The sequence below is a fragment of the Tupaia chinensis genome, unplaced genomic scaffold, assembly GCF_000334495.1.
Source record: "Tupaia chinensis unplaced genomic scaffold, TupChi_1.0 Scaffold000527_1, whole genome shotgun sequence".
In the NCBI taxonomy this organism is placed as follows: Eukaryota; Metazoa; Chordata; class Mammalia; order Scandentia; family Tupaiidae; genus Tupaia; species Tupaia belangeri.
The window spans coordinates 4,950,234-4,965,427 of record NW_006160040.1 but is presented as its reverse complement, the minus strand read 5'-3'; the positions used below and the strand labels follow the sequence as shown (position 1 = coordinate 4,965,427).

At 40.4% G+C, this 15,194-nt stretch overlaps 1 protein-coding gene and 1 pseudogene across 1 annotated transcript in view; one reads left to right on the top strand and one right to left on the bottom strand.

Annotated features, from left to right (window-relative positions):
* Nucleotides 1-15,194, top strand: part of PPIL6 (peptidylprolyl isomerase like 6) — a 39,710-nt gene that overhangs the window by 15,427 nt on the left and 9,089 nt on the right. Inside the window, exons 5-7 of the mRNA XM_027775102.1 lie at nucleotides 579-641; nucleotides 741-888; nucleotides 5,485-5,541. Coding sequence (XP_027630903.1) covers nucleotides 579-641; nucleotides 741-888; nucleotides 5,485-5,541 — 268 coding nt within the window. The remainder of the gene's footprint in view (nucleotides 1-578; nucleotides 642-740; nucleotides 889-5,484; nucleotides 5,542-15,194) is intronic.
* LOC102471176 (ubiquinol-cytochrome-c reductase complex assembly factor 2 pseudogene) lies at nucleotides 1,278-2,624 on the bottom strand (annotated as a pseudogene).

Genomic DNA, 15,194 nt, shown 5'->3' with positions numbered 1-15,194 from the left:
CTACATGGGAGTTCAGCAACATAGCCATTACGCTAACTGCTGATCCCATTCTATCTATTATATTTTTAGTCATTTCTATAACTTTCTTTTTTAAAAAAAATTATTTTTATTTAACTTTATTTATTTACTTGTTTATTTAGAGTGACAGAGAGAGAGAGAGAGAGAGTGAGTAAGCGGGCTGCAGGTCCGGGACTCAAACTGCAGTCAGCCACATGGGAGTCCAGCGCCCTTAACCACTATGCCACCTGCCAGCCCCTCTATAACTTTCATAAAAGGCCTTAACCTGCATTACCATTTTTTTAAAAAAATAATTATTTATTTATTTAATTCCATTTGTTATTGTTAGTTTTCTTTTTATTTGACCACTAGAGAGAGAGAGAAAGGGAAAACGAGAAAGCAAGTCACCAGGTCCAGGACTTGAACCATGGTTGGCCATGTGGGAATCAAACACCCTTATCCACCACACCGCCTGTTGCCCCCCCCCTTTTTTTTAAAGAATTATTTATTTAATTCTATTTGTTATTGTTAGTTTTTTTGATTTGAGACCTGCATTATCTTTTCCCCCCTAATTTTAATAGCACAATTTCGTGTTCCTGGACATTTGTATTGATTTTTCTCCAATTGGAAGATTGATTTTTGAGGTAAGATATTTTTGTTTTTTCAGTAAGTTGGAGAGGGGACCTATAACTGTCAAAATGTTATCTATTTAATCATCGAACACTTTCATCTTTATTTTGCAGCTGTACTGTGATATATGTCCCAAAACATGTAAAAATTTTCAGTTCTTATGCACAGGAAAAGCAGGGGTTTCTCCAAATGGCACAAAGTTACATTACAAAGATTCAATTTTTCATCGAGTAGTACCTAATGGTTGGATACAAGGAGGGGGTAAGTTAAAAATCTTTAATATGACATAATTGCAGATTTGATTTGACTGTAATCAAATCAGAATGTTCAAAAATTTTGTTTATCTACCTTTCTGAAATATATAATTAGATACACTCATATTAAATAGATATATTTATAGGATGTTTTATATGGCCAAATGATGAATTAAAATATTTGTGTTCTTTTAAAGAAGTTTCTAATCATTAAAATAAACAAATCTAAACTGTGTTACCAGGAGCAAATTAAAAAGTGATATAGGAGAGCATCTTATAGTTCTTCTTTTTCTTTTTTTTAATCAAAATGTAATTTTAGGGCCATCAGGTGGCATGATGGTTAAGGCACTGGATCTTACCTGGCCAATTGCATGGTCTGAGTCCCAGACCAGCAGCTTAGAAAACATGTTGGTTGCGTATGTATGCATCCGTGCCCAAAATCCCTGAAGGAGAATGGAGAAGGGCTTACAGCATGGCCATGCCCCTGGAGGGGAGGAGGTGATTTCTCGCTTTCTGTCTCTCTGTCTCTCTGACAAAAACCTCTCCCAAAAAAAGAAGCATACTAAAGGACAAGCAGGTGGTATAGAGGTTGAAGCACAGGATTCCATACAGCCAACCATGGTTCAAGGTCCACCCCGTGGCTTGAAAACATGCTTGGCATGTATACATGCATGAAGGAATTGTGGCGTGACTATCCCCCAGGAGGTGGTGATCTCCCAGGGAATGCTGACTTCTCACTTTATCTGTCTCTTTATACTGAGTGCATGTGCCCTATAGCAAAAAAAAGAGGAGTTCCCCAAGAGTGGGAATTTGAAAATAGAATACATGGAAAACATTTCCTTTTTTTTTTCTGTCATGGGAGAAAGAGAGATATAAGAACCCCCCCAACAGTCTTGCTATACCACAATCCCTTCCCTCCCTAGCCTACCAGCAGCTTTTTTCTCACCATAACACCTACTATTGAATACTGTGTGTGTGTGTGTGTATATATATATATATATAGTATATATATACTATATGTATATACATATATACTATATGTGTATATATATATAATATATATATATATATATTCCGTTTATTTCTATATTGCCTATTTCTCCTTATTAGAATATAAATTCCATGGGGTGGGCAGGTGACATGGTGGTTATGAGCACAAGGACGACCGCGGTTCAAGTCCCGGACCTGGCGGTCCTTGCTCTCTCATTTTCTCTCTCTCTGTGTCCCTCTCTGCTCAAATTAAAGTGGATGAATAGATAAATGGAGTTAAGTGAAAATAATTCCCTCCCCCCTGGGAAAATCACAGTTTTATTGCAGATGCCAACATCTGAAGCTTCACACTTAGATTGTGGGCCAGATAAGGTCTGAGCCTTATGCTTCTCTTCAGGACCCTTGGGGAAAACTTCTACTGCAGTTTCTTCCACGTGCCTTTATTCATTTCCTTAAAATCTTCCAATGTGTCTGTGGACAGGATCACCTTGTAGTTTTCCATGGACAGGCCACTGAAGCTGGCATCTCTGGGGCAGGGTACTCGTGTTTGTAGTAGTTTGAATGAAGTCGTGCTGAGCTCTGGTACATCTGATCACAGGCCTCAGGCTCTGCAATCTAGGTGTTTTCTCCCCATGGAAAGGCCTGTGCTACCCGCTGCCACAGGTAGGTGCCCAAGTCCTGTCCCTATTTGGTCTCGTCGACTAGCCATGCCTCACAGAGCTTAAGTAACCACCAGTAGCAGCTGGCCACCATTTTGGCTGCTTGTTCCCACCCCTAGGGGAGAAAGTAATTTTTTTTTTTTTTTTGAGAGGTTTCTGCTATAGGGCACATGCGCTCGCCAGACAGACAGAGAGAGACATAGAGACAGAAAGCGAGAGATCACCCCCCCGCCCGGGGGTTTGGTCACGCCGCAATCCCTTCTCCTCCATTCTCCTCTCGGGATCTTGGGCACGCACGCACACGCGCCCGGCGTGAGTTTTAAGCCACCAGTTCCGGGACGCGAACCGCGGTCGGCTACTTGGGAGTCCAGCGACATAGCCATTACGCTAACTGCTGGTTCCCGAAAATAATTCTTAAAAAAACAAAAAAAAGAATACACATTTCATAAGGGTAGAGTTGTTTTGTTTTGTTTTGTTTTGTATTTGGTGCATTGTTGCATCCTAGGTTCTAGAAGAATGCATGGCATATAGTAAGTGCTTTATAGATATTTGTTGAGTGTATGAATGGACAGACAGGAAGTGTACATTCTGTTCATTTATAGAACATAAAGAAGACAAGTTGTTATACCACTTGTTTAGATTCTCCCCTGTGGCTGCCACAAGGCCTATTGCTTCCAGAAAGATCTCTGGAGATATAATTTATCACATTTCATCATCATCACATCATCATATTGAGCATAAAGATGGTGGATATGGTGATAGTGACAGTCAGGATGATGATAATGACATGTGATACTGCACAATAACAGCCAGTAATAAATGAGCATGACGGACTGCCATGAACTGCCTAAGTGCTTTACCATCATTTCAATGTTCAACGCTGTCAGGCAGTTACCGTTTCCCGTACTTGGTATGAGTTGTAAAAATGAGGAAACAGGGTTATAAAAAAATTAACTAAGGTCAAAATTTAAATCAAGGGACCAGCAGTTAGCATAATGGCTATGTCGCTGGACTCCCATGTAGTCGACCGCAGTTCGAGTCCTGGACCTGGTGGTTTAAACTCACACCAGGTGCGTATGCATGTGTGCCCAAGATCCCAAGAGGAGAATGGAGGAGAAGGGACTGCAGCGTGGCCACCCCCCCTGGGGGGTGATCTCTCACTTTCTGTCTTTCTGTCTCTGTCTTTCTGGCAAGCGCCCGTGCTCTTTAGCAAAACCCTCTCCAAAAAAAAAAAAAAAAAAGATGTAAATTGAAATGAAGGACCAGCAAATGGCATAATGGTTATGTCAATAGATTCCCACATGGCCAGCCGTGGTTCAAGGCCTGGACCTGGTGACTTGAAACTCATGTGGGATGCATATCCTGAAAGGAGAATGGAGAAGGGATTGCAGCATGGCCATCCCCCTGGGGCATGATTTATTGCTTTCTGTCTCTCTGTCTCTCTATCTCTCTGATGAGTACACATGCCCTGTACCAAAAATCTTATCAAAAAAAAAAAAAAGAGAAAAGAAAATCACCTGACTTTAAAATTGGCTTTGTTTGTTGCTGTTTTTTGTTTTTAGTTTTTTTGCCATAGGGCCCATGTGACCCCTGGAGAGAGGCAAAGAGACAAAGAGAGAGGGAAAGTGAGAAATCTCCCCTGCCCCCAGGGGAGAATGGCTATACCACAATCCCTTGATCTCCATTTTCCTTTAGGGGTTTTGGACATATAGGCACACACTCCTGGCTTGATTCTCAAGTCACTGGGCCCAGGGCTGAAATCATGGTCAGCCAGTGGGAGTCCACTGTCTTAACCACTACATTATCTGCTGGTTTCATGGAACCTTTTTATAGCATTGGCTAAGCCATAAAATGCATATCATATAAACACATTAAAAAAAAATCTTGTGGACCAACTCCATAGCTGGGTTTAAGGGCTCTGCGCGTGCATAGGAAGCTGAAGCCCATGTGGGATTCAGCTTTAAACTGCAGTTTAAATCCTGGCCCTGGCAGCTTGAAATACATGCCTGGCACATATAGGCATGTGCCCCAAATGCTGATGGTGAGAGAAATGAAGGAAAAAGGATTGCAGCATGGCCAGGCCCCATTGTCGGTGTGTGCTTGTGCTTGCTCGCTCTCTCTCTGGTGCGTGCAGGTGCCCTCTGGTGATAAATAAAAACAACCTTGTTACATTATAAGGAAATTTATTTCCAAAATACTGGGTAAATAAATGAGCTATCACTATGGGATAACTATAGGAATGAAAATTTGAACATGAATTCTTTTCATGAGTAGAGCACCTTTTTTTTTTCCAAGTCCCCAACATATATTTATTTTTTCTTCTCAATATCCTGTTCTGCAGCTTCCTTGGCTCTTTTTGCCCAGATGCCGAAGAGCTGGGCATTGGCATGGGCTATGTGAAAACTGGCGAAGGCCTTGTAGTTCTTCTCAGTGGAGCACCTATTTTCACTCATGTTCTAAAAAGAACTTACTGTTACCATTGGGTTGTCTGAAAAGTCATGACGCATTTTTGATAGAAAAACAGAAAAATACATCACGAGTCTTCCGACGACCTGATATTTCATCCTCCCAGTTTAATCTTTTTATTTTTTGAAAACCAAGATAGATAGACTAGGGAATAATTTGTGAAATAAGCAGAATTTATGTTACCAAACTTACTTTAAATTGTGACTACAATTACAGTTTAATATTTCATCACTTTAGAGGTTTTGCCTCAGAATTTAATCCACCTCAAGAGAGTTATTATGAGGAAGAAATGGGATTATGAAAATAAAAGTGCTTGTAAAATATAAGTGAGATTATTGTGGTAATATTTCATGGCATAGATATGGAACAATTAAGTAACTGACCCTAGTCATTGATACAAATAATCATAATTTAAAGCATTTTTTCTCTTTCATTATTTTTTTTTAAGTCTCAGAAGCCTAATGTTTATTTATTTTTATTTTTTTTAGATATAGTAGCTGGAAAAGGAGATGATGGAGAGTCCATTTATGGACCAACATTTGAAGGTATATGCCTTTAAATTTTATCAGTTATACATTAGTTGATTATTCAAACTTAACAAGACTGGATGTTTACCAACTGCAAATAAGACAGTGTTGGGAGTAAAAGTGAGAGTTAAAAGTGAGGGGAGGGTGGGGCCAGCAGGTGGCGTGGCGGTTAAGGGCACTGGACTCCCACATGGCTGACTGCGGTTCAAGTCCTGGATCCTTCTTCACTTTCCCTCTATCTCTTTCACTCTGTCCCTCTCTAGTCAAATTTTTAAAATAAATAATTACAAATAAAAATTTTTAAAAGTTAAATAAAATAATTATTTAAAAATAAAAAAAGTGAGGGGAGCATCCAGTGGCATGGTGGTTAAGGCAGCTGAATCCTACATGGCCAACTGCAGGGTTTGAGGCCCGGGCCTGGCAGCTTGGAAAAAAAAAAGGTGAGGAAGAGAAGGCACCCTAGTCTAATCTAGAACTTTGTATACATACTTTTTCACTTGCCTAATTATATTATTTCTTCAGGTTAAATCTGAGAGTTAGGATTGTAGCATCAGAGGGTATATACACACACATACACACACATACACACACACACGTATGTATGTGCATATATGTATTTTTAAAGATTTATTTAATTAAAAAATTTTTTTGAGATATTTTTGCTATAGGGCACTTGGGCTCGCCGGAAAGACAGAGAAAAAGAAAGTGAGAAATCATCCTCCAGGATGGATGACCATGCCGCAATCCCTTCTCTTCCTTTTTCTTCCATTCTCCTCTTGGGATCTTGGGCACACATGCACACACACCCAGTGTGAGTTTTAAGCCGCTGGGTCCAGGACTCAAACCATGGTCAACTATGTGGGAATCTAGCAATGTAACCATTATACTATCTGCTGGTCCCAAGAATTATTTATTTTTAATTTTACTTATTATTGTTCTATTTTAAATTTGTTGCAGGGCACATGTGCTCAACAGAGAGAAAGATTAAGTGAGAAAGCAGGTCACCAGGTCTGGGACTCAAACCACAGTCAGCCACGTGGGAGTCCAGCACCCTAACCACCATGCCACCTATTGGCCATGATAATTTATATTTTTAAAGCTTATAATTTGCCGTGCTAATATTTAGAATTGATATTTTGATAATGATCCCATTATGACTGCTTTGTGGAGTTTGGGAAGATGGTAGCAGCAATGGTATAGTTTTAAAATGTTTCCAAATCCCAACATAATCATAGACAAAATAATTAGTTAGAAAAGCTGAAAACTCCAGCTAACATGTAACAAGGTATCTACATAAATTCCAAAATACAAACTGGTGAGGATAAACAGATAACAACTGTGGAATCTGCATTTCTCCATTTTGGAGAAAGCAGGGCACCTTGATGGACCAAAAAAATAGGAAAAACCCTAAATTGCCAATAGTGGGTGAGTACAAGGAGACCCCAGTAAAATTTGAAAAAACTGGAGCTCCCTGACTCCTGTCAGTCTCAAGGCAGATCTGACAAGGCTGTCTTCCAGGACGGTGCACACTGAGGAGGAACTGCTAGTAATGAAATAAAAATTATGCAGGATATAGGAACAATAGTGGTGAAGAGGGAACAGAGCTAGGACATCTCAGAAAGCAAGCACCCCTATTTTTCAATATTATTAAGTCATTTTTCTATACAAAAATGCATCATGACTTTCCTGACAACTCAATACATGAAAACAACACAAGAGAGAGATTTGTGAAGTTAGAAGATATACTTTCCTTCTAACGCCATACCGCCGCCTAGACACTTAGGAAAACTAATGTTATATAAAAATGAATAATAATACATTTCAAGGTTATAAGAAAAAAGAACAGGGCCCAGCAGGTGGCATGGTGCTTAAGGCACTGGACTCCCGCATGGCCGACCACAGTTTGAGTTCCAGACCCAGAGGCTTGAAAATCACACTGGGTGCATGTGTGTGTTCCCCAAATTCTGAGAACAGAATGGAGGGCAGGCGATTGAGGCATGACCATCCCCCTTGGGGATGATTTCTCACTATCCCTCTCTTTGTCTCTCTCTCTGTCTCTCTGCTAAGTGCATGCACCCTATGGCAAAAACCTAAAAGAAAAAAAAAAGTTGAAAGTACTTACTGAAAGAACACACCGTGTACCTGACAATACTGAAGCAAAACATGCAACACCAAAGCATATTTTAGTAATAATATTTAAACATTAAAGGAAAAGAAAAATTATTTGGGTGTCCAGGCAAAAAGAACAAGTGATTTATAAGGCAAAGAAAGTTAGCTTACCATCATGTTCTTAAACTGCAATAATTTACAAGAAGAAAATGGAGTAATATATTTTTGATACTCAAGGAAAGGAAATGTGAGCTGAGGATTTTATAGCCAACTAAGCTGACTTTGAATTATGAAGAGCACACAGAGTTATCAGTGTGCAAAACTTCAGGGAATAGTGCTACCATGAGCTCTTCCTGAGGAACCTATTATAGAGTGAGTTGCACCCAATCTAATTATGAGAGAGACCTTGACATAGAACAGCTGGTGACCATCAACCATTTATTTACTTGTTGAACTAAAATTCAATGAGGAATAAAAGGGTAAGAATATGACATGTAATGACTGTATGTTTGAGCAACAGTGATATAGTCTACTTATTTTTAAGAAATATTTAATTTATTATTATCATTTTCTTTTAATTTGGCCAAAGAGAAACAGAGAGAGAGGAAAAGTAAGAACTCAAGCCAGCAGGTTTAGGACTTGAATAGCAATCAGCCATGTGGATGTCCAGCACCTTAACCACCATGGCACCCACTGACCCAAATAGTCTATTTTAAAAAATGAAAGAAAATGAAGAATATATGCAAAATTGGGACCAGTAGTTGGCGTAATCCCTATGTCGCTGAACTCCCATGTAGCCGACCCTAGTTCGAGTCCCAGACCCGGTGGCTTAAACTCAACACTGGGAGCGTGTGCGTGCGTGCCCAAGATCCCAAGAAGAGGATAGAGGAGAAGGGACTGCAGCGTGGCCATCCTCCCTGGGGGGTGGTTTCTCGCTTTCTATCTCTCTGTTTCTCTCTGTCTTTCCAGTGATCACATGCACCCTATAGCAAAAACCTCTCAAAAAAAAAAAAAAAGAATATTTGCAAAATTGTTTTAAAGTAGTCTCAGTAATTATGCTGGTGATTACTATTTATATTGTTATCCTGAGATTTGTATAGTTAACATGGGATAGTCAATGAGTAACTATGAGATATTTTTATTTCATCAATTCTGTCTTTAAGAGTTGGGATTCTCAATGTGGAAGAAAGGAGGTACAATGAAATATAATTGTGGCAGTTTGGCCCCATGGCCTAGGTTAAGGAAGCCAGATCCTACATGGCCAACTTCATGGTTGGAATTATAGCCCTGGTGACGAAAAATTTAGGGGTATATGTGCATGCATGTCCAAAGTTCTCAACAGGGTGGAGAAATGGAGAAGGGATTGTGGTATGACAATGCCCAACTGAAGTGTGCTTTCTCTCTCTCCTTCTCTTTCTCCTTCTGTCTCTTTCTGGTGAGTGCTTAAGTCTAGTGGCAAAGAAAAAAAAAAAAGTAGTTATTAAGTAAAACATTCTATAGTGGCAAGTTAGAAATAAATACCACTTTTTTTTGAAGGATCATTTTATTTAACTTTATTCATTTATTTATTTTAATTTGACCAGAGAGGGACAGAGTGTGTGTGTGTGTGGGGGAGTGAAAGGGCAAGCCACCAGATCCAGGACTTGAACCAGTCAGCCATGTGGTAATCCAGAGCCCTTTACCATGCCACCAGCTGGCCCCAGAAATAAATACCACATTAAGGGCCAGCCAGTGTTGTGTTGGTTAAGACAACGGATCCCACATGGTCAACTGTGTAGTTTGAGTCCCAGACCTGGTGGCTTGGAAAATACACGGACACATATATATGCATATGCAAAATCCCAAAAGGACGAATGGAGGAGAAGTGAGTGTGGTGTGACCATGCTCCATAGGGAGTACTTTCTCACTTTCTTGCTCTCCCTCCTTCTCTGGCAAGTGCAAGTACTCTATAGCAAATTTAAAAAGAAAAGAAAAAAGAAATACCACTTCAACTCCAGAAGTATTATATGTATAGATGTAGTTCTGTCCACTGAAGAGGTCAACAGTGACCATCCTAGTAGTAATAAGCATTCCTGGCATGTCGAAATGTTATTTTGAAAAGTCATTTCTCAGGCCAGCTCCATGGCCTTGGTTTAAGGCGGATGGCTGGATCCTACTTGGCCAACCAGACAGTTGGAGTCCCAGACCTGGTGGCTTGAGAAACACTCCAGGTACATGTATGTGTACCCCAAATCCTGAAAGGAGGGAGAGAGGAAGGAGAGGGTATTGTGGTATGACCATTCCCCATGGGTGTGGGGACGGTGCTCTCTACTCTCCTCTGTCTCTCTGGTGAGTACAAAAATAAAAATGTAAAAATGTCATTTCTGACTTAAAGAAGCCAAGGCTTGACAGGTCTCAGGCAGAAATGTAGAAAATGAGCCTGGAACCCCACGTTCTATCAGAGAGCAAGAGCATTATTAAGATTGCTAGGGTCATTTAAAAGGCCCCAGGAGTCAGTTTGCAGAGGCTTTTACTGGCCAATGATGGAGTATTTGAGTTTCAAAAAGAACAGTAATTCAACTGATCGAACTCAACAAATGCTTTAAAGCTGTGAATTCATAATTATTAGTAAAGCCTGCTTAGATTACTTTGGGGGAATGATAGGAAATGTATTCATTGTCTTGAAAACTGATAAGTACAGGGAAAGAATCAAGCATTTATGCTGCCTTTCCTATATGAGCTGTACAAAACTGATAAGAGGAACCATTGCTTTATAAAAGTGTTCCAGTTTGTGGTTGGATGGTGGCACAGCAGTAAAACACAACACTCTACAAGGCTGATCCTCATAGGAAGGTTTCAGGTTCATGTCTAGAGACCTCCCCAAGTACACCAGGCATGCCCATGCCCATGCTCTGGTGTAGGCTGAGGCTGGGTGTGGATTACAGCATCAGGACCCACTGTGTGTACTCTCTCTCTCTTTCTCTCTCTCTCTCTCTCTGTGTCTTGCTCACAGAAAAAATAAACCTTAAAAAATTATTCTAGGGCCAGCACATGGCATTATGGTTAAGGCAGCAGGATCCCACATGGCTGACTGCAGTTCAAGTCCCAGACTTGATAACTTGAGAAATGCCCTGGGCACATGTGCATGCATGCTCAAGATTTTGAAAGGAGAAATGGAGGAGAAGGGATTGTGGAGTGACCATTCTCATTCGGGGTGCTTTCTCATTTTCCCTTTCTCTCTATCTCCCCAGTGAATGCATAATCCTCTAACAAAATATGAATAAATAAAAAGTATTCCAATTAATAAATGAAAAGGAAACAGTAGAATAACAGCATCATGATTTTGCTGCGCCTAATGAAATGATGGATTTAGGAATTTGCTGCCTCAATATCTGTTAATTTGGCAAAAGCAGAGACAACTAGACTTCATCTTTCTCTGGAAAGAATGCCTGCAAGATGTACAATTAGTATAGTATAGTAAATAGTGGCATAGTAGTAAAACATGCCCTTCAAGGCCGATCCACATGGGAAGGTTCCAGGTTTGCACCTGGAGACCTCCCTGAGTGTGCCAGGCGCACACGAGCCCATGATCCAGGACTGGCTGAGGCTGGAGGTGGATTACAGTGTCAAAACCCTGTTAGTAGTGTTGTCTCTTGGCCTCTGTCTCTCTCCCCATCTTTCTCACTCATGGAAGGAATAAACTTTTTTTTAAAAAAGAGAGCTGCAATCACTTCTGTTATAATGTGATGCGTTTCTAAAAATCTTCCTTAGTGGCACATAAAAAATAAGATAACCTGGGAACCAGCAGTTAGCAGAATGGCTATGTCGCTGGACTCCCACATAGTCAACTGCGGTTCGCGTCCTGGACCCGGTGGCTTAAACTCATGCCAGGCGCGTGTGCATGCATGCCCAAGATCCCAAGAGGAGAATGGAGGAGAAGGGATTGCGGCGTGACCATCCCCCCTGGGGGGTGATTTCTCGCTTTCTGTCTCTATGTCTCTCTCTCTGTCTGTCTGGGGAACGCACGCACCTTATAGCGAAAAAAACCTCTCCAAAAATAAATAAATAAATAAATAAGATAACCTAAAAAAACAGTAACATGCTCATTAAATGGTCAAGAAACATAAGTAATAAAATAAAAATGGCACTGTACCTTGATAAATACCTAAAGTTTGTTTATGGGGGTAGGTCCCAAGAAGCTATCTCTGGAAGATGGGAGGGCTTTAGACCTTTTCTTTTTTTTAACTTATTTAGTCCATGAGTAAAAGAGACACCGAGAGAAACAGAAAGGCAGCATTCACCGAAGTGTTGAAGCCATGATCTATTGCTAGTCTCAGTTAACCCCAGGTTATGGGCACATGTGCACCCTGTGCATGCTGGGAGGGCTCTGGACATGAACTCAGAATTTTCCCATGTGAGTCAGCTTCTCCCACCATTGCATTTTATTACTGTGCCAACGTTACTGGGCTCCTATAGGTGCCTCTCCTCTCTTGTAGTTTTGTCTTCCATGAGTCAGAGAGAGACGGAGAAAGAGCACCACTTCTAACAGGGTCTTGACACCGTGATCCACCCCAGCCTCAAGGAGCCTCAGGACATGGACACATGTGTACCTGGCATACTCAAGGTGGTCTCCAGATGTGCAGCTGATCCCTCTTCCATGAGGATCAGTCTTGACAGTACCATGTTGTGGCTTTTTTTTTTTTTTTTTTTGAGAGAGTTTTTTTTTAGGGCATGTGTGCTTGCCAGAGACACAGATAGATAGAAAGTGAGAAATCACTTCCTGGGGGGATGGCCATACTGCAATCCCTTCTCCTTTGTTTTCCTCTAGGGATTTTGGGCAAACATGCACACGCCTAGTGTGTTTCAAGCCACTAGGTCCAAGATTCGAACTGCAGTCGACCACGTGGGTGTCCAGCGCCTTAACCACTACGCCAACCTGCTGGCTCTGAGAGGAGCCTGCTCCATCATCCAACCCTCTAGGCCCTTTTAAGATCTGTTTTAGACATGGACTTTAACAAAATAGCTTTTTGTGATAGGTATGATTAACTGCTTTAAGAATTCTCTCTAATCACAGAACTTTGGGTAAAAATGTTACATACTGTAAATTTTCTTTCCTTTTACAGGATTTAAGAAATATGAATCATAATATCTAAGAGCAATGACAAATACCATTTTATTAGAACTCTGAATCTTTGCTTCAGGCAAATTTCCATTCCATGCAATTTGCATTTGAAATTAATGGGTTTATCTCTAGATTCCACTGAAATGAGTATAGAGCATTGATGTAATTAAATAGGCTTATTTGTACAAAAATACCTTATCTACATCTCATAAGATTTTAGAAGTCTTTAGTTTGCCATTTAACAGGCTAAAAACCACTACAGATATGAATTAATTGTTTAGTTTGCTTAGTTTTGAAATTTAAAGTAATAGAAAAGGCAGCAATTGCAGTTTAATAAAATCTATGGGCAGTTAATATTCATTTATTTCAGTTACTCCAGAAACTTTATAAAGTTATCAAATGACAAGTTTTATTGAAATTTTCTTTCATCATGTTGTGTGTATTTGAACATGGACACAAAGCTGGGAATAACATTTCTTTTTTAAAAAAAAATAATAATTTTATTTTATCTTTATTTCTTTCTTTCATTTTAATTTGACCAGAGAGGAACAGAGAGAGAGAAAGAAAGCAAGCCGCTGGGTCTAGAACTCGAAACCGCAGTCAGCCATGTGGGACTCCAGCACCCTTAACCACCACGCCACCTGCCAGCCCCAGGAATGGTATTTCCTAAAAATGGAAATGTTAGTCTACTAATAACTCTACAATTCTTTTACTTATTAACTTTACACTTAAAAAAAAAATTACTTTCCACAAAGTCTTGGTTAATGGATATAAGTTTTGAGATTGAATTTTATTGGGGGCCGGCAGGTGGTGTGGTGATTAAGGCACTGGACTCCCACATGGTCGACAGTGGTTCAAGGCCTGGACTCAGTGACTTGCTTTCTTATTTTCCCTTTCTCTCTGTCTCTCTCTGGTCAAATTAAAAAATGATAATAATGGGGACCAGCAGGTGGTGTGGTGGTTAAGGCGCTAGACACTCCCACATAGGCAACCACAGTTCGAGTCCTGGACCTGGTGACTTGCTTTCTCACTTTCCTCTCTCTCTCTGTGTGTCTCTCTATGGTAAAATTAAACGAAAGGAATGAATGAATGAATTAATTAATTAATTAAAAATTATAATAATGATGAAAAATAAAATTAAATAATGCTTTTAAAAATAATTTAGTTGGTGGGGTCAGGAGGTGGTATGGTAATTAAGGTCCTGAACTCCCACATGGTCTACCATAGTTCAAGTCCCAAACCTGGCAGCTCACTTTCTCACTCTCTCTTTGGTAACTGCACGTGCCTTAAGGCAAAATTTAAAAAAACAAGAAAGAAATTAAATACTTTTTAAAAATTGTATTTGGGGGTTGGATAGTGACTCATTGGTAAAAACATGAGGCTCTGTGTGCCTGACTCTCATGGGAGAGTTCTGGTTGTGTCGAGACCTCTCTGAATACTCTGGGCATATTTGTGTTTCTCTGATCTGGGCTGGCTGAAGCCGGCAATAGATCATGGCATCAAGACCTTTTTGGGGGTGCTGTTTCTCTTTCTTCTTTCACTCATTCTTGGAATAAATAAATAAATTTAAAGAAATGTATTTGGGAGCTAGCAGGTAGCATAGTGGTTAAGGTGCTGGATTCCCACATGACTGACCATAGTTTAAGTCCTGGACCCGGTGGCTTGAAACTCAGGCCGAGTGCATGTGCATGCATGTCCAAAATCCTGAGAAGAGAATGGAAGAGAAGGGATCACAGCATGGCCATCCCCCCTCAGGGGGTGATTTCTCACTCTCTTTCTGTCCCTATGGCAAGCACATGTACCCTATAACAAAAATCTCTCTTAAGAAAAAAAAAAAAAAGAGGGGCCAGCTGATGGCTTAGTGGTTATATTGCTGGACTCCCACATGGTCAGTCCCAGACCTGGGAATCCCAGACCCAGTGGCTTGAAAATCTCACCAGGCACGTATGCACACATGCCCAAGATCCCAGGAGGAGAATGGAGAAGGATTGCAGGCATATCCATCCTCCCCTGAGGAGTGATTTCTTACTTTCCCTCTCACTGTCTCTTTTTCTCTCCAGCAAGCATACACCCTATGACAAAAAGGAGTGATTTCTTACTTTCCCTCTCACTGTCTCTTTTTCTCTCCAGCAAGCACACATGGTGTAAGGCCAAAAAAGAGAAAAATGTATTTGAAGATTACTAAAAATAAGCATAAATTAATTTCTACATCAACATATAGAACCACACCTATGTCAGTCAATGTGCTGGGTGGCCCTGCAGCTAAAACTATGCTGAGATGAGGTTCCCTCCCTTCACATACTAGAGAGGAAAGTTCATACAAACTGGTATTACACAGAGTATATTATAGAAAAAAAATTCATAGAGTGAAAGGGTTGTCTTAGAGCTATGTGTAAGATGCTGCAGGAAGAAGGGTCAGAGGAAGTGTTGGTTTCTCAGAAGTGCTGGTTTCTTTTTTTTT